The sequence below is a fragment of the Microplitis demolitor genome, chromosome 6 (genome assembly GCF_026212275.2).
Source record: "Microplitis demolitor isolate Queensland-Clemson2020A chromosome 6, iyMicDemo2.1a, whole genome shotgun sequence".
Taxonomy (NCBI): domain Eukaryota; kingdom Metazoa; phylum Arthropoda; class Insecta; order Hymenoptera; family Braconidae; genus Microplitis; species Microplitis demolitor.
The window spans coordinates 482,982-502,287 of NC_068550.1; the positions used below are offsets into that span (position 1 = coordinate 482,982).

Here is a 19,306-nt window from a genome sequence, read left to right on the forward strand (position 1 = left end):
TTGAAAACATTTTTCATCTTACTAGGCAATATATATATTATATATATTGTAATAATAATAATAATATTAATAATAATAATTATAATAATAATGGAACATGTACATGTAATTATTTTGTACATCACTAGAATAAAGTACTAAGTAATTAATAATAAAAATAACGCTATTATATAAAAATCAGGCACAGTAAAAAAAAATGAATAAACAGAAACCTATTTGATGTTAATATTTATAGGCAATTGTTATAAGTAATTGTTTAATGGTGATTTAGACCTTGGGGAAGATCGTAAGCTTTTTCTCTGGTAACTCTTTGGACTTTAGTGTACAGAACTGCGGCACTCATTGTGGAAGCAACAAGTATACCGATCATTAAAGAGAAAGAAGCGTAGAATCCGCTGTAGCTCATGCAAACACTTCTTGTGAAACTAATTTCATTGATTGCTGTGTTTTCTAGGTTTTCGAGAGACTGACTGGAGGCAAGACTCAAATCGTCTGGCATTATTACCCTGAATCCCCGACCCATACGTATCGGATCTGATAGACTTGAGTTGGATCGAGCATACGAGACGTCTCGTCTCCGTCTGCCGGGTTCGATTTGCTGCAAACATTGTTATTGTTATTGTTATTTGACTGATAAGTTGGATTATTAAATTTAATTTCAAGTATTTAGAGAGAGCAGTAGTAGATTACCTGGTTCTCATCTGGACACGCTTCGCAGTTTGTCTTGCAAAGCTCGACGTTGCATTCAATGAAAAGATCCATGATATCTGGAAATTTAAATGCTTGGAAGAAGGCATAGGCAATTATTGATGCGCCGGTGTTGCCTGTTTCACGGGTCTTCTGAAATGCGCCGAAGAGTTTTGGCTTGAGAATGCAGCCGCGTTCGTCAGTGAGCTGCACGACATTCAATGAAGGCTCATCGCGTGCAATGCAGTCACGAACCTACAAAAGATACATTATTCAAATTATACAATTATATGTTTACGTTTATGGTTATGAATGTGCTCATGATGATGATGAGGATCATCATTTTCATTCCCATGCTCGTGTTCACTTAATCTCTATCTATTATTTATTTTTTGTGATTAATGTAGCGCAACGTAGTAATAATAATTATTAGGATGATGGATGTGGTTTGATTTACCTGAAGATCAAAGTCTGGATCACCTTCAACGGATACCACGAGAGTCATAGGTTCACCGATTTTAACTAAACCAGTAGCTGCCGGAGCGAAAGGCCCCTTTCCAACTTGTATATCTAGTTTAGCGGTTGCAGTATCACCGCTGAAGGTCACGATTTCTTGGTTTAACATGTCTACGGACAGGCTGACTGTCAGTGCTTTGTTGATGTTTCCTTCCCAGAGACATCTTACGCGTCGGATAGTGTCCCACACTTCTTGGATGCCCGGTTCGTTTTGAAGGACTAGTACGTTTTCTAGATAAGCTTGACCTGCTTCTCCTTCAAAGTCGTTTATGAATTCTGTTCCGCAAGAATCCAAACTCACGGTGAAAGAGTATTTTGTTTGCCCTGAATTCTCTGCGACGTATCGGCACTCGGGCATCATGTAAAATCCCTAAAATATATATATATATATATATATATATATATATATATATTTTTTTTTTTTTTTATTAAATAGAGCGCTTTGTTGATATAAATTTATTTTATTATTTTGTTTGACTTACTTTGGAGTAAATCACTCCGTCAAATTGTCGATTGAATTCAATGTCAATAGTCATCATGGTCTTGCTGCACTGGACTTGGAGTTCATGAATATGAGGAGGATGTTTAAGGTCATCGTCGCCGGGAGGAGAGACTGTGTTTTCACCTGGAGAACCAGGTGCTGTTCCAGTATCACCTCCAGTAGGTTTAGGTGATGGTGAACCAGGAGTTGTTCCCGGGCTGCCAGGTGTTGGGCTCCCTCCGGTAGACCCAGGTGAAGGTCTACCTGGTGTAGGTCTACCTGGTGTAGGTCTATTTGTTGCTGGAGTACCGCCAGGTGATACACCACCTGGACCAGTTGGCACACTACCTGGACCTGTTGGTACGCTACCTGGACCTGTAGGTGTTGGAAAATTAGGAAAAGGACTTGGTGATGGGTATCCGTAAGAATCTGTTGGTGTTCCAGGACTTGGCGATGGATATCCCGGACTTGGTGATGGATATCCCGGACTTGGTGATGGATATCCAGGACTTGGTGATGGGTATCCAGGACTTGGTGATATATATCCAGGACTCGGTGATGGATATCCAGGACTCGGTGATGGATAACCTGGTTGTGGAGTAGGAAAACTTGGTTGGGGAGTTGGTGACGGATATCCTGAACTAGGATACCCTCCATTCGTTGACGGATATCCATAAGAAGGTGACGGTGGTCGAAGAGTCGTCGAAGCACCCGGATAACCAGCGCCTCCTGTAAAAGGTCCGGGAGGACTCGTCGGGAACGAAGGCGGCGATGAAGGCTGACTTGTCGAAGTAGGTATGTAAGTTGGCCTGGGTGTCGAACCATAACTCAATGCCGGTGGATTAGACGAAAATCCACTTCCTAAACCCGGTGACGGCTGCAATGCTGGATAATTAGTCACCTCGTTCTGACTTGGCGACTGCGAGGGATAAGGCGGCGACTGCGTCGAGGATGGTGCAGGCTGGAATGGTCTCGGTCTCTCTGGCGGTCGCTGGTTACTGTACGGCGGTAAATATCCATTACCGTCTTGTCTTGCTGTTAAGTGAAAGATGAGTACACAACATAATAATTATTTCACACCGCTAATAATTATAATTACAATATATATAATAAATTTATTACTTTCGCCAGCGCGTCAATGGATCACTCATGACTTATTAAGTATAATAATTAGCTTTAAACTGTCATGCTTAGTCTATAATTACCAATTATCAATAGTCCATAAATTAAATTTTACAACGCTCATTACATATTTAACTTATTATTATATTCCGTGTTATTCATCAGTCATCAGTCATTAGTACTTATTCATAAATCTTGTTTATTCTTTTATAAACAATAGGTCAACCTACTTTTGCGTATGCCCTGTCGATAAATTCCTTGGATCCATTCAAGAAGGTTCCTTGCCATTATGTCCGTTGAAGCATCGTCAACGTCACGTGTGACTCTCGTACGCTCTGAATTAAAATAAATAATAATTATTCACATCAACTGAGTGTACAGTGAGTATTAAATGCTAAAGAATAAACACGTAAGTGAGTAATATGTAACAGAATATTAGCATTAATAATAATAATTGCAGGTCAACTTACTCGAGTTTAATGATGTGAATTTTCCATTGTGATCGGTAGCAGCAGCAGCAGCCACTACCAGCAGACTTATTAATGCAACAGCAGCAACAGAGTACAGGAGCGCTGCTAGACACCTCATGTTCCTGGGAAAAAAATTAAAATAAAAAATAAAGAAACATAAGTAAACAAGGGAATAAAGGGAGACATTATAATCGTATGGTGCGTTGTCACGAATAACGAATATTACACAATAACTCTAGCTCTAAGGCACAACTATCGATCATCGCGTTGATCATCTGTGAGAAAGTAGAAAGCGAACATCAACTATTATGAAATAATAATAAAAGGAGCTGAGAGCCTTGAACGTACAGCTTTAATTTTTCGTGGTATCAAATACACCAACTAATGGGATGTATATAAGTATAAATATTAAAAAGTAATGTCGCTGCAGGCATTACATGGGTATTTATGCAGAGGCTAAATGTCGTGTACAGAGAGTAGGATTTTTATAATTATTTTTTAGAAACAATGCGACAGTGTCATCAGATGTGCATTATAAATCGCAGTAGATACTCTCGAACATGCTAAAGGGAAAATAAAAATAACAAGGATGTTGTTGATAACTTTCACTGTCAAAGGGTACAGCTTTCGTTGCCTGACCTTGATGTACTGGCTTTATCTTTGGTAGGAAAAAAAAATAGCAGTTTCCCTTTGCTATTATATTATTCAATAGTTTTATTCAGCAGATATCTCCAGAGTCGGAGTATGGATGTGTACATGTGGATTTACGACTCCCACGAGTCGTGCGCACATGTCCTCAGTCACTGCTGCCTTACTCGTCCTCATCTCACTGGTATCGTCTTGCTGCTGGTATTGAAGAATCCGTGGCAATCTATATAGTGTACCCCGTTAAGTAGGAAGAAGTTATAAGGCAGAAATGCTGTAGGTTCGCAGATAAGTTAAGCCATGGAATCGTGCGAGCTATTGCTGAGGTGAAAGGTGAAAGTCGCATCAGTTAGACTCATCTGCTCGGCACGATCTTCTGATGTCTGTGGTCGTGAAAATCCTACTAGTGTAGAGTACGCTAGGATAGTGTTGCATGATGCATATCCACTACCAGCTTATATCTTCTCCAGTTGCCAGGCTATCGCGGACGACATCCGAGAGAAAATAAATAAATTAAAAAAAAAGAAAAAAAAGCCTTTAATGTCATTTATTTATGTATATTTTGTTCTTTTATATTAAAATAATGACAATGATGATTAAAATTTATTATTCATTTTTCAGGTATTGTGGTGTTAATTATTCCCCAATTAACACGCCAGCGGTCTGATGAAGCAAGCTTGCGTAATCTGCGAAAAAACCGGGGTATATCATCTCAGATTTAATAATCGTATCATTGTACACCGTGGGCGTAATACCAAGCAATATAATTATCGTGCGAATCCGTGATATTTTCAGTGACTCCGTGAGTGGGAACTCGAGGCTATCTCCACCACCTTGCTTTGTACTCAACGCTACTGTTTGCGGCTTTTGGAGCTTGGCAATATCTACAGATGTGGTAAGCTAAGCAGAGTAAACTAAATTCAAAAAGAGTGTGTTTACCGCAAAAGTATTTAATGTGCAAACATCGTAAGAATTAAAAATATTATGCTGCGGACAATATAACAAAATACTTAAAAGAAAAGAAATAAACTTGTAGGCTATATTATAAACGTATAATCATCTTCACGTCTTGGTACTTTGGTTAATAAACGCTTTCATAATGTCAACGCGGTCAGGATGAAACGACTTGGTTAATTTTTTTACGACTCATTTACTTTATTATAATCATTAATTATTTTATTTCATTTTTTAAAAATATTTTATTTATTATAGATTACGAAACACTTCCTGTGTGTTATGAATAATTAGGTGTCGCTGGTCCGGAAGTGGTTTAATTGTTTCGGTAACCGGCAACTTGGTTAAATAAAAAAATAAAAAAAGAAGAAGAAAAAGAAGCAGACGAAGAAGGATAAAAAAAAGGATTATGTTAAAATAAAATATGAGATTAATGACTGACCTCGACGGTTCTTTCTATTTCAACAAGTGAAAACATTTAAATGTTTACTCTAGACTGAATGACTGCGGTTTCATCGGCGTGACGAGCGTTATCAACAAATCGTTTTGTCATATTTTAAACTTTTTTCTTCATCTACAATGCCAATCTCAGTGTACTCTGGCATTACCGGTTGGCTCCGTTGTGCTGCGGTGTAAAACTATTTGACAACCCTTGGGTTTTAAAATAAATATCTGGTAGATTTATGCCACGGCCATAACTCTTGCGTTTAAACAGCCCCATCAACGCTGTCTACTTAACACCATCGAACAGAATTATATTTTATAATACATTTAAATATTAACGTCTCAAGTTTATCACCGTTATTATAATATTACGTAGTCATCATATGAATTATCTTGCAACCGGCTCAGCTAAATTATTAGTTATAGTGTTAACGCAACATCTTGCTTTTTGTTTGGCTAATCATACGAGAGATTGAGTCGCTGAGTTATACTTATTATAATATGGTTTATGGTGATGAAAAGTACACGGCATTAACGGAAAGTGACTGAGCTCGCGCTACGGTCAGACACTCGCTGGACATATTCTCTTTTCTGAAAAATCTATTCTCACTGTAATTTATGTTTATTACGTACTATTTTTGATTTATTTATTTTTTACCAAATGGATAAACTTTCTGTTCAGTGTCCTATTGACCATTTTGATCCAGCAATTGATATATTGTATATTCAATCGGGTGAGATTTCTGAGACGCGACAAGTAATGATAATCGGCGAAAGTCTTAATGTTGTAGTTGTACATCACATATGAGATTACAGATACTTTACAAGTTTAAACATATATTTAACATGATTGAACATCATCATCATTATCATCGTTGTCATTATCATCATTGGCCTTTCGACCTTTTAAAATTTGCCAATGGTATTAGCAAACACTACTAATTACTGTTTAATTCACTTTTACAAATACAGAATTTTATAAATTATAATTGAATTACCCAAGATTGACCTTTTGCAAGGAAGAATGACCAGATAAAATCAATCACAGTAACAATAATTAATTTAAAAAAATACTAGTGGAGATTATTTTCATTTGAAAACAATTCGAACACGTCAAAAGTGATTTTCGTTAGTCTCACGACAAGAAACACTTGTAACGATTGAATCGTGAGAATAACACGATTATATTCTTCTTAGTTTTCTTCTTACTTCTGTTACCCTGCCGTAATTGTTACGACATCTTTAGTGTCTGTTTGTTTGTTTGGAATAAAAATAAAGAAAAAATCGATTTTTCATGAGAATTAGAATCACTTGTTTTGCTAGCAGCTAATTTGTTTATTTATTGTTACGGAATAACTATTAAATAACGTATTAGATAAAAAACAAGTGAAAAAGTTATTTCAAAGGATAATAATTAGAGCGCGTTAAATATATTAAGAAATAACTTACTCGTTACGATGAAAAGTGATCCAGCAATAATGAACGATGTATTTGATCCAAGGTAATGATGCACGTAAGTTTTTAAGTATTAATAGTTGTAATTATAATTAATGATAATAATAATAATAATGAAAAATAAAAGTGAGATTTAACAAAAAGGATTAATTGAGCAAAGACTGGCGTTATTGCGAGAAAGGTGAGAGTGAATAACTGAGAGCATCTTCATCGGAGCTTTATATAGGTATTGTATCCCCTTACTTGTTGCTCGGTGCTGTAGAAAGAGGACCTACCACCTCCTCGACCGACACCATCACCAGTACCAGTGCCAGCGCCAGCACCAGCCGACAGCCACCAGCACCGATATCGTCGACATTGGCGGCGTTTCCACCGCAGGATCTCCTCATGAGAGATGTTAATAACACACCTGGATCCATTACTCTGTCATGTGTTATCTATTTACTATCAACACCGTCAACGTGTATGACACTCTTTCGCAACTTCCATCTTCTCTTCCTCCTAATAAACCTACTCGACGTCAATTAACTTTTCTGATTACTTACTATCAGATAGTTATTTAGAAAATTAAGGTAAGACACGAGATGGAGTAAATTTTTACCAAGTTCTTTTTAGGTAACCGGAGAATTTATAATTCTATAGTGTACACAAATTATAATTCAACCTCAAGAAGCAGTAAAAAAAAATTAAAAACATATAAACAAGGTGAAGATCTTGATGATTTTATTTTTTATTATAATTTTACAATTTAATTCACGTTGTCCAAAGTCTTTTGTGTGAGTTTATTGTAGACTCTAGAAGAAGAGGTAGAGGTAGAGAGAAATTTATATATTTTTGAGTAGCCTTGCATTTAAATCTACATTATTTTGCAATATATTTCTGACAAGATTTTATTTTAAATAAGTTATCGGAATCAACCGTGTGTTGAGGATTGTAATTATAATTTAAACTTTATTTGTTATTGTAATTTAACTTTTGATTGTAAGTAAATGCATTGAGATAGACGAGTAACAAGTGATGAGTGATGACCGCTCGATACTTTGAAGATATGACCGTTTTAAATTTATTTTTTTTACGGATTCGCGCGTGTGACTCATCGGGAATTTAAAAATGTTTTAATAATTATTTAAAGAAAAAAAAAAAAGTGTTGGGCTATGCAATGATTATTTAAACCGATCATCAGCCTTAAGCAATATTGCTCTCTTATTCAAAATACTACTCATCTTATTTCATTTCTTTTGTCATTACTTTTCACTGCCCTGCTTTCTAAAAATTTTTTTTGTTAGTCCAAAAATATATATATGGACGTGTATAAATTTTTTAAACGCCCAGGCGCAGAATTAATATTTTTTAAATTATTGTGTTTAAAATAATAGCGCGGCTTTTTTTGTTTTTTTTTAATTTTTCCCGAGTTTTTATTGTTCGTCATATTTTATTGAGGTATTAAATTACCGATAGCTCAGCAGATGCCACGTACCGTTTGAAAGCCTGTAAAATTACGTCATATTATATTTAAGAGTATTAAAAATGAGTGTTTGAAGCCCCCTCCGGTTTAATGAGAATCTTTATAAATTTATTGCACGTAGAGAAAGGTAAAATAATTAAATTATTTTTCTTGCAACTTTAAGTCCCACTTGGCAAATTTTTATTTAATACTTAAATTCAAATTCAATATTTAAATATTCAAATTTTAAATCAATTTATGATATCATTAAATATTTAAATAATTTATTTCGCTGACTAATTGCTCTTATTTATCTAACTCGAAAAATTAACTTGATAAATGTATGTGTGTGTGTATATTTGTCAGGTCAAGAAGAAGTTACTTTCACCAGTATTTATGGTTTATCATTAAGATAGATCTAATTAACACACATCTAATTCAAATATAGTGTCTCTCTAACATGGATCTTCGAAGGTGATACATAAATCTAGCCTGGGGAACTGGAGAAACGATCCAGTACAGCACGCATAATATGTAACCCACACATGTTATATATATTTATATATGTATACATAATATGTTATAATAATAATAACAGTGGCGGCAATAAAGTAAGTGCAGAACAGTAGTCTTTAAAACTATTGCGCAAGATATCTTAACATCTAAGTATACTTATATGAATACAAAGTATTAAGTATAAACATAAGTATCCATAAAAAATAAATAACAATTGTAGGTAATTCTTTAAATGCCTATGATGTTTATAGTCTTATTAAGATGATAAGATAAATAACCATATAATTATATTTATTTATATATTTATAAGAGAGTCAGAATAATTTTGATCAGGAGTTTCTGATAATTCTTATTTAATTTTGAAATTTATTTTAACTACATTAGAAAATTTTAATGAATATCGAATTGCGGGTCATGATTTTTTGGTGATAAAAGTAATTGATTAATTAGTAGAAGTATTAAAATAATTATAAGAATATTATAAAGCTATAAATGTATAATTTTGTGATTTGTTGATTTGATGGTCCTAAGTCAATGACAGCTACGGCTTTAGGATCAAAAAAAAAATTATTAAAATGTTGTAACGATATTGTTTAATTAATTTATATACTGACATATCTATATTTCTTTTGATAAATGGCTCCGATATTTTTTTCCTCGAGTTAATTTTATTTAAATTTATTTCACAATTTTCTATTATATTTTACAACTTTGTAATTATTTGTAAATGAGTATGGATAAATAAATATATTTATTTGGCTAATAGTCTGATGAAATTGATAGATTGCCGTGCTCATGAGTTTCATAATTCGTTATTATTATTAACATTTTGAAATTAGATTTAAAAACTAAAGTGTCAAGAGACGAGAGCAGAGTGCTAGGAATAAAGAAAGTAGTGATCTGCTAGGATAACTTTAAGTCAATACGGCTTCCGGAAGCGTACTCTCGATTATGTTTTTTTTTTTTTTTTTTTTTTATGTAGATCTTAACTTGTTAGAGCGACTCTTCTCTCTTGTTTAAATAAAATAACAAATCGCAACTCGCAGCTCACAGTCCTCTTCATAATGTCGCATATTCCTTCTAAACGAATTTATATTTGCACATATATTTTATACTCCGCTATCATATTAATTATTTGCCTAAGGATTATCGCGTATATGTATTGTAAATTGCATAAGTGGGCTTAAATATATATATAAACACTGTGATTATTATTAAATAAAAAAAGAATATGAAGATTTGAAAATAAATGTAAAGGTTTGAATTAAATCCTGTGTTGATTTGCCGAGAGAGTTAATGATGACATTTATGTAATGTTTATTTATATTTAATCGATGATTTAATATTTATTTACATCTTTACTGTGGTATAGGCGTGGCTATTTAATTTTTTAATAATAAAAATTATAAATTTCATTTTTTGTTTTTAATTATTTATTAAGAGATTATTTTTAGTTTGCGTTCACACGATTACAATGTAGTCGGTGGTTTGGCAAAAAATGGTTGTTTAAAGTAATTATAATATATTTAAATATGTAATTTGAATGTTAAAAGAGCATTGTTACTCTGAAATATGGAAAAGAAATTATTATAATTTTTTTTAACTTAAAAATAATTAAAAGTAACGACGCATAAAAATTTTAAAACATTTGCAAATTTAATTTGGACCATTTTTTATTTATTTATTCACTTTCTCTATGAAATTTGTGAGCGGAGCTGTTTATAATTATAATTAATTAAAATAATTTTTTCATGAGTTTGAATGTAGCAGATATCAGTCAAATTCAAAATTATTAATAAATAGAATAAATAATTGATAAAACTAAATTTTAAAAAAAGCGAGTTAATAAAAACATGGTAAAAAATGTGCATTTAAAAAATTTTGAAATTAATAAGTGCATTTTTTATAAATATTATTTTTTAAATTATTTACTCTATTTATTGATAATTTAAAACTTGTCTGATGTCTCCTACATTCACACTCATTTTTTTTTTTTTTTTTTTAATTCTTTACCCGTAAATAATTTTTAAAATTACTATATAATTCAGCATAAAAGTAATAAAAAAAACTTGTCACTGAAACTAATGATACCTATTATAGAAAGCTCTCAAAAAGCTAAAATCTTCTTTATCATAATCCTCAGCAGCTCTTTAATCATCACAGAGTAGCAGGTAGCCTTGTATACCTGTAGATGATACCCGCAGCAAAGAGATGGCGTCAGGTACCTGAACATCAAAGTCAGCATGCCCCTTTCATGTTTTCTGTTGGAAAGCATTATACGCAACAGCACAAGAGACTCAAATGCCTGTATAGAAATGTACAAAGGAATGCATTGCCGACAGAATGGGCACCAGGCTTATACTTGTACATCCACACGATCTACACCAACACAGCAAACACAGGTAACACAGATAGAGATGGAGGTAAAATACAACTGGTACCAGTGCTAGTGCGTATTGTATTAGCTGAATCGTAGATGTGATGGTCACTCCCCTCCTCCATGACACCGCGGATCCAGCGGTGGCGATGAGCGAGGCCGAGCAGCGAAGCGGAGCCAGGTGGAAGGAAGCAGCCTTCGAGTGCCTTCGAATCACCCAGACCGAGTCCACGCTCTCAGGTGTACGTACGCAAACTAAATAATTAAACATAAAGCTATTTTAGAACTTTTATCCAGTATTCATTTATTCACTCGCGTGTTTTTAGGTTTATTTTATTACTCTACATCAGTACCGCTTATCGTCCTTGACCCTTTTCCAGAGTTTTCATCAACAAGTCGCCAAAAACATCCGCTAGTACGTATTATCGATGTGAAAATTCGTGGGTCATGATGATAACATCAACAAACGATGGAAATGTGACGTGATAATCGAAATAAATTTATATTACCTAGACTAATCACTTGATAGCGGTTCACAAACACTTGATAAAGTAGTTTAGCTATTTTTTTTTTAAGTGTTTAAGTATTTTATTTTATTTAATCGAATTCAAAAGTTATAAAAATAAACATGATCAAGTATTTGTATAAAACGAGTGGATTAACCATGTGGTTCGTCATAGTCATCATAGCTCTCCAGCAACAGGTAACGTAAACATTTTCCTGTATTACTAATTTTATAGAACCAGAATACATGTAGAATAATAATAGAAATAAAAAAAAAAACCCACGTTATTCATAGTTTGATGTCATGCATTCTTTATTATTATGTAAAAAAAAACCAGTCTGCTTGGTTTTAATTTTTCCTCATTGAAATTCAAGTTTTATTTTTATTTATATTTATTGTGGGAGGAAAGAATTAAAAGACGTCAATAAAATGTTTAAAAATGGTAAATAATAAATAATGGCGATAACAATTGGATGCCAGCAAGGTCTGGCTCGTGCACACGTGGTTTGCCCGAGACACAAATCATCGTCTTCGTGATCTAGAAGTGAGCAACCAACACTCACGATTCAAGGAAATGAATAAGCCTCAGCTTCAATACAGCAGAGTACCAGCCTTGGCAGCAAAAAACGCCATTGGATTCTTCACCTACGTACTAGCCCACGATTTAACGTGATTATTATTTTTATCACCATAATTCTCAAGCAATGCTCAGAGCTTACACTGTATCTACTTGTTTTAAATATTAGCGATAAACATATGTGATGATATTTTTATCGTGTGGGCATATATCTGTAGGTATCGCGATGCCGTTCGCCTTGAAACCCATGGGCTTGATCTCTTTGGCAATAAGAAGCTACGAGCTGTTGCGTTGCAAGAAGAAGAAGAATAAGGAGTAGCAATAGAAGTTGAAGTTGAAGAAGTAGAAGTGAAGTAGAAGTAAAAGGAGGGACAGTGGAAATTTATTATGTATTCAAAGAAATATTTGGAACGCGGGAGATTCGTGACAGGAGTACGCCTCTTAACGGCTTTTAAAAACTCTGTCATCAACTATAATACCATTGTTATTTTTATTATTATTTATTAATAAGATTATTAAATAATTACATAACTGGTGTCGTCAATTGCATAACCAGGATGATAAAAGTAACTGGATAAAAGGTTGATGACCAGGAAAATAATTTAAAAAGTGACAATTTATTATTATTTATATTTTTTTTACAAGAGAGAATAAAGGATGTACAAGGTATCTATTGCAGTCGACAAATCGGACGTTGGATAGGCCAGATTTACGATCGAGAGGAGGAGAGAAGAGGGAGGAATGGAATATTGCACGAGGCAGTACTTGGGAATGAGACTCTGGAGAATACGTATGGATGCTTAAGTCGTAAATGTCTGTCTTGGGTACAGTATCCTCTGGATAGAGTACCCGGGATTTAATATCCACTGGTACCGGGTACCCAGTGTTCAGTACTGAGTATCTCGTAGCTGGTGTCTAGCGGCTGGCAAGACCTCTGGGCACAAGAAACTCATGTCTGGTGTTTTTCAACTCTTTTACGAGGGCTTAAATCAAACAAATCGTCTACACAGACAGATAATGTCCGAGCGAATTCGACTGCCAGAGGATTTAAAAGATTCGGTCCAGCCTTTTATGGTCAGAAGCCCAATAGTCTTGGTTGCAATCCAAGTTGGTCTGTCGGCAGGGTCTCCATCGCCCAAAACCAGTTTTGCTCTCTCATTTAATACCAACATGTAACCAAACATACTTTCGCTGTCTTGCAGATCTCGACACATCTCTTGGACAAAAGTACATTGACTTTACCGAATTTTTTAACGGCAACTCTTCAATTAAATTTATCCTGTTTATTTGCTAAAAATCAGTCGCACTTGCAGTAGGCGAGGGACGCAAGGGAATTTTAATGCCGATAATAAATTAAAAAAGTTATCTGAGGCTAAAAATACAAGTTATTTATTGTGTATAGCCTGGCATTCAAGGCAAACCTGTAGTTATGGCACATTTAAATATTTTTCATTCTTTATAATTCCCAGCTTTACAAACATCTCCCCAGGTGTGCTGGCCGCTCGGTGCTTAAATTATCAAGACCCGAGTCGGGCAGACACGAGCTCGTTCAACGATATCACTCTCAGATGAGACAACAATCTTTAGGCTTTACTCCTCTCAGTATCATCCGCTAAAACTCGTACTCGGGGCGACCAGCAGAGTCTGCATACTCATCATCGCCGCATCACCGCATCGGAACATCAGTTTTATTTAATGTAATTCACTTTCACCCGACAGCGTACACGCGCGATCAGTGTCAATAATGAAAAAAAAAAAAAAAAACATCTTTATAGTTTGTATTAATAATAATAAAAAGCGCCAAAGATATTAATCAGCGACAGAGAAAATTCCGATGCCGAGAGGGAATGTTCCACTTTCTGATACTCTCACCTTTTTTCCACACATCTTCATCATCGTTATACCAGCATGCTCACAACAATATCTAACGCAGCTTGAATGTTTAGCTGCATATAGAAATTTAATATATATACATATATAAAGATATTAGTCCTACGCATTTATATCATTGCCGTGCAATAAAAATCTAATCTTGCGTAAGTTATTTAGAGAAAGAGAAAGTTTAAATGCGTTTGTTGCTTTGTATTTAAATAAGAGAAAAAAATATCTCACAGCCCATGTCTTTAATGTCGATATATTTTAAGTACCAACAACTGCTTTATATAAAATTTAAATATAAACATATATAACAATAAAAATAATAATAATTATAATGAGAAGGAGAAAGTTTTTAGTTTTCTGCTGATGACAATTCACCGGATTTTGATTAATTCGCGAGAATTGGGGCATCAATTGATGGAATTTATGTACCGGTGATGGATAAAAATAAATGTCACGCCCAGTAAATTAATTTATAAATATGTGTGAGACACATTATCAGAAGTGGGTTGTTGTGTTGAACTAGTGTGTGGCTAGTCAGAGTAGAGGAGAAACTGAAAGTTTGCGTGGGTTGACAGACGTAGGATTGGATTGCCGTGCGCTGAGTGTCGAGTGTGGAACGAATGACTACGGGAATATAATGTATAATGTAATGTTAATGTGTAAGAACCCGTGAACCGGTCCACGTCCATGCCCACAGCCCAGTTGGCTATGAAAAGAAGGTAACGGTCAATCGAGTTGGCAAACCAGTCTAGACGATTAGCGAATCTATTACATGACGGGTCCAATCAGCTATAATCCAACCAGTTTCTCTAAGACAATGACTTAACTATTAGCTGGCTCGCAATCCGGATCCAGATCCAGATCCAAATTCAAATCCAGATCCAGCATCAAACCCATTTTGACGGCTCTGCAAAAACAGTTTTTACCGTCACGGACCAAGTACTCTAATGAGAGTTAATTTTCCGTGGTCTATCACAATTTGCCTTTGAATAATCAGTTGAATATTAAAATGCCGGTTGGATAATGAAAATTTTAAATAATCCGGAAGCTAGAGACTGTAAACCAGATGCGGTAGTGAATTAATATCATGGTTCTGTAGTCTATATGTACTCTAGTTTGTAGTTTATATGAATATTAAATAAAAAAACATTGTCTGATTAATTATATAGTTCCAGGTCACCGGTCAGTTACTCGACACAGAGTTCCAACCAACAGTAACGGCGACGTGCAAAGATGGCTATATGACAATAAGATTAAATCTTAATGACAGTTTTGTTGGAGCACTTCACGCGCGTGACTACAGAACTCCTCAATGTATGGTCGCTGGTAATGGTACGAAACAAGCGACTCTTGGCATTAATCTTCTTGCTGTTCACGGTGCACCTGATTATTGCGGTGTTATTGTTAACAATGTATGTAATATAATAACATTTATTATATTTTTATTTATATATTAATAATAATAATTATTATTTGTAATTATCTTGAGACAGAGTACGGAAGAAAGGTCATTGCCAATAGCCGTGAGAATACACAAGACCCTTGAGTTAGCGGATGACAAATTTTATGTGATAACTTGCGGCAAAGCCGGATTTAAAAATGCCAAGTAAGTATTTATAAATTTTTAGCGGTGATAAATATTTAAATAAATATATATAAATGTTTTGATATTTATTTAACTTAGAAACGAAACATCTTTGGTGTCATTGCGTCTCCTGGATGCCGGTCGTCGCGTGCAAGAGGCAATCTACGGTCACAACTACACGCTCCGTGCGGAAATATCGCGACCTGATGGTTTGTACTTTAGTACTTACTGTGCACTCTATACTTTTACTATTATTATTATTATTATTATTATTATTATAATGATGATTATGGTCCGAGCGGGTGATCGTTCCACAGGAGCGCGCCCAGAGCATCCGGATATTATATGCTCGGATTGTGTATCAGGGTCTCTCACGAGCGTGAACGCTATGAAAGATTGGAGAAGCGCGAGCTAGGGACGGACTGAAAAATAAATAAAGACGAGTTATAGTTTACAGTGATGAATAATCAATTGCTCTTTGGAATGGTTGCAGGAATGTACGGGATCAGAGTAAAGTCGTGCTTCGCATTCAACAAGCGAAACAGCAGCGTTCAGCTTATCGACGACCGCGGATGTCCAGTTAAAAACCACGTCGTCACTAAATTTATTTACGACACAAACACTGGAATCGCTGACGCAACTCTCTACTCGATGTTCCGGTTCCCCGAAAGCCCGCAGGTTCACTTTCAGTGTGACATCGCCGTCTGTCGGGGTAAATTTATTTCAACAACTGGACTGATGATTAATTATCATATGAATTATTTTTTAATTATTTAAATTTATTAAACAGGAAGCTGCGGAATTCCAGTATGCGAAGGCGAAGATGATGCAGGAGTAAAAGGCCCTCCCGGTTCAGTGCGTTCAAGTGTATCAGGCGAAGAAGGAATTTTGTTAGCCGGTACCAGCGTATTCGTGCTGAACCCTGGCGAGACACCTGGTAAATTAATACTTTAGAGACGTTAAATTAAATTGTCATCGGTTTTAAATTACATGACACGCATTATCCGCGCGATTGTCTGAAATAGTTATTGGAGAACAATAGATTGATGTCCAAGTCCAACTCCAATATATATATAAATATATATTATAAGTAACACGCAAACCGGATCGGTTGCTTGAATAATAAGACACGTTCCTCTTTGACCTCGAACACTGGCTGAGTTGCTTAGCTGGAGAGTTGAGGAGCTGGAGAAGAAAGGAGGAAAGAAAGGAATAAAAAATGTAAATAAACAACGACGAGCCAACAATCGCGTTTATTATTCCATTTCAAGTGTTGGATGATCCTTTCGCTAACCGGTCAGGGCGTGGTCTCACCAGTTCTTTGAGGACTTCTTCTCATGCTCCTTTCTCTCTTCTTTATGCCTATACATATATATATATATATATATATATGGCTGATGTCGGGTCTCACGCAATCAAAAAACCACTAGACCAACGCCTTGACAATCTCATAAATGTATTTTATATTTAATAGTTAAAGTTAAATAATCTCATTGTCTTACAGTTTTGCAGACTCTGTATGATGACGGGGCGGTGCATCCACAATGGCTGCTGTGGTTAGCCGTCGCATTTGGTATTCTCTTCCTCATAATGCTGATCATCAACATACTCTTGTGCTCGGCGATGACGTGCAGCTGCGCGAGAACGGAAATAATTGAAAAGGAGCCGTCGATTATCGAGGACTACGATCCCTATCGCAGTTGGCCGGGATCTCAGTACGGCTCCAGGTTGGAAATATTTTAAAATAATAAACAATCACAACAATACTAATATTTATTATTATTATTATTACTATTAACTTATATAATTAAATATTGTCATGGACGGTGGCAGTGCTTAGCTGTGCATTGAATTAACAATAACACAAAGTCTGTATAAAACGCGGAAATAGTTAGTACAAGTTGTTACTGGTGGGTTAATTAATTGTAGCTGATCGTGAGATCAAACGGGGATTATCCAGATCTGAGGCAGAGCCAGAGCCAGAGCCAGAAGTAGGGTAGGTAACGAGGAGGATTATAAATTAAAACCAATGTCGATGTAGATGTATAATTCATAGCTGGACACGCGAACGGCCGCATATCTTGATATACACCTCGATATATATATATACCAGCATACCGATGAGTTTTGTTGGGTATATCAAGGGCACTTGTTGCTGCTAGTGGTGGTCAGCAAACTAAAGAGTTAAGAGTTTGCTGAAAAAGCTGATAGTTGAGAGTAAATAAAAGTAGATACATACCATAACGGTTCAGTGGTCTTGGTGAATTATAGCAGTCACGTGGTGGCGCAATGCCACTGTACTAACACAACTTTTATTAAACTCAATAGTTTTGTACTAGTTTTATTATAATAAATTGGACTCGATTGTAAGACGCATGCCACCGGGTTCGTTGAATGCGTTGTACATATCATTACGCACATTATAATTGACAACGGGCGGAGTCTTGTCTTATTGTACGTCTTTGGTTGTTACATTTACCATTTACCATTTACCATTAACCATTAACCATTAACCATTTAGCTTTGTTAGTTTAAGGTCATGTTCTGCATTTAAATATTTATTTAGTAAAATAACACACAACCAACCGCCCGATCCGATAGTTAATAATTATTTCAGATACTCGCTGAACGGTAAACCCGGCGGTTATCCGTCTGGAGGATCGACTATGAACTCAACGAGATCGATATCAACAAACAGTGATCACTATGCCATCGTCCAGTCACGCCCTGGCAGCAGGTACTCCGGCCCTGGACACAAGCATCACCACCATCATCATCACAGAGGACCGCCGTCCAATATCGGATCTCACTACTCTGCCAAGTGATTTATATCGAGGCTACAGCACACTATATATTATTATAAATTATAAATAAATATAAAACTCACTGAGTCGTAGCATCATCGGTGATTCTTATTGAGATCAGAGATCACCAAGGAACACTCCCCGGATATGATTACTATGATCGTGATGATGATAAATATGTAACTGTTATTACATTGATAACGATAACAACTAACGCGTGACTATAATGATAACAATACCACATGTATTACGTTTTTAATTTTAAATTTAAGATTATAATTAAGTTGTTTAATAGAATCTTGTACATACATTTTTTAATGTCATTCATTTTTTTATCCTACATCACATTACATAAAATATGCAGGGAAAAAGGGATCGAAATGGTCTCCATCAAATTTCTTTTAACTTACAGAAGGGTAGCTCGGACACCGAGGCAATTCGGGCCGCAAAAAATTTGAAAAAAATCATAGAATCTTAAATTTTGTCTTTTCATGGATTTTGAGGACCCTCTTTTCTCTATATATATGTACTTATATATATATATATATATATGTGTAATTATAAAAATAATTTGAGTGGTAAGTAGTTAGATTTAGTTACTTTATTAGTTTGTTTAATTAATTGGAGATGATACAAACATTTCATTAGTCGAAATTAATTTTTGTTACATCGTGACTAGTTACGTATCAGTAATACCTATTGAGCGTAATTGCTAAATAAAATTTATAAATTTACATTTTGAGTTAACTAAATAATTCATATATATATTTTTTTTCTTTTTTTTTTTTTTTCAATATAATTATTAAAATATTTATAGATATAATTTTTCAATAATACGATTTA

The 19,306-nt window shown here is 34.9% G+C and overlaps 2 protein-coding genes across 4 annotated transcripts; one reads left to right on the forward strand and one right to left on the reverse strand.

Annotated features, from left to right (window-relative positions):
- Window positions 1-111: 111 nt before the first annotated feature.
- Window positions 112-18,268, reverse strand: LOC103572786 (uncharacterized). Of its 2 annotated transcripts, none has more exons than XM_053739739.1 (7): window positions 17,899-18,268; window positions 3,277-3,398; window positions 3,037-3,141; window positions 1,686-2,719; window positions 1,145-1,573; window positions 691-942; window positions 112-598 (listed from the first exon to the last, which is right to left on the reverse strand). In XM_053739739.1, exons 2-7 carry the CDS (start codon window positions 3,392-3,394, stop codon window positions 257-259), a joined length of 2,280 nt encoding a protein of 759 aa, XP_053595714.1. In that variant the 5' UTR covers window positions 3,395-3,398; window positions 17,899-18,268; the 3' UTR covers window positions 112-256. The 2 variants fall into 2 exon arrangements, with proteins under 2 accessions (XP_053595714.1, XP_053595713.1); XM_053739738.1 differs by lacking the exon at window positions 17,899-18,268 and adding an exon at window positions 6,769-7,016.
- Window positions 11,043-18,773, forward strand: LOC103572787 (uncharacterized). 2 transcript variants are annotated; one of them, XM_014443364.2, is made up of 9 exons: window positions 11,043-11,353; window positions 11,438-11,814; window positions 15,244-15,486; window positions 15,568-15,680; window positions 15,759-15,868; window positions 16,153-16,371; window positions 16,450-16,596; window positions 17,164-17,386; window positions 18,277-18,773. In XM_014443364.2, the coding sequence occupies exons 2-9, from the start codon at window positions 11,740-11,742 to the stop codon at window positions 18,482-18,484; spliced, it is 1,338 nt and encodes a 445-aa protein (XP_014298850.1). In that variant the 5' UTR covers window positions 11,043-11,353; window positions 11,438-11,739; the 3' UTR covers window positions 18,485-18,773. The 2 variants fall into 2 exon arrangements, with proteins under 2 accessions (XP_014298850.1, XP_008549785.1); XM_008551563.3 differs by having other exon boundaries at window positions 11,043-11,814.
- Window positions 18,774-19,306: the final 533 nt, after the last annotated feature.

Excerpts from the sequence above, each read along its gene's own strand:
- LOC103572786 (XM_053739739.1), bottom strand. The coding sequence starts at position 3,394 with ATGAGGTGTCTAGCAGCGCTCCTGTACTCTGTTGCTGCTGTTGCATTA. Across the intron at positions 3,142-3,276 it reads ATTCACATCATTAAACTCGA|AGCGTACGAGAGTCACACGT; the intron begins GTAAGTTGACCT and ends ATTTTAATTCAG. Across the intron at positions 599-690 it reads CGTGTCCAGATGAGAACCAG|CAAATCGAACCCGGCAGACG; the intron begins GTAATCTACTAC and ends CAATGTTTGCAG.
- LOC103572787 (XM_008551563.3), top strand. The coding sequence starts at position 11,740 with ATGATCAAGTATTTGTATAAAACGAGTGGATTAACCATGTGGTTCGTC. Across the intron at positions 15,487-15,567 it reads GCGGTGTTATTGTTAACAAT|AGTACGGAAGAAAGGTCATT; the intron begins GTATGTAATATA and ends ATCTTGAGACAG. Across the intron at positions 15,869-16,152 it reads GGAAATATCGCGACCTGATG|GAATGTACGGGATCAGAGTA; the intron begins GTTTGTACTTTA and ends GAATGGTTGCAG.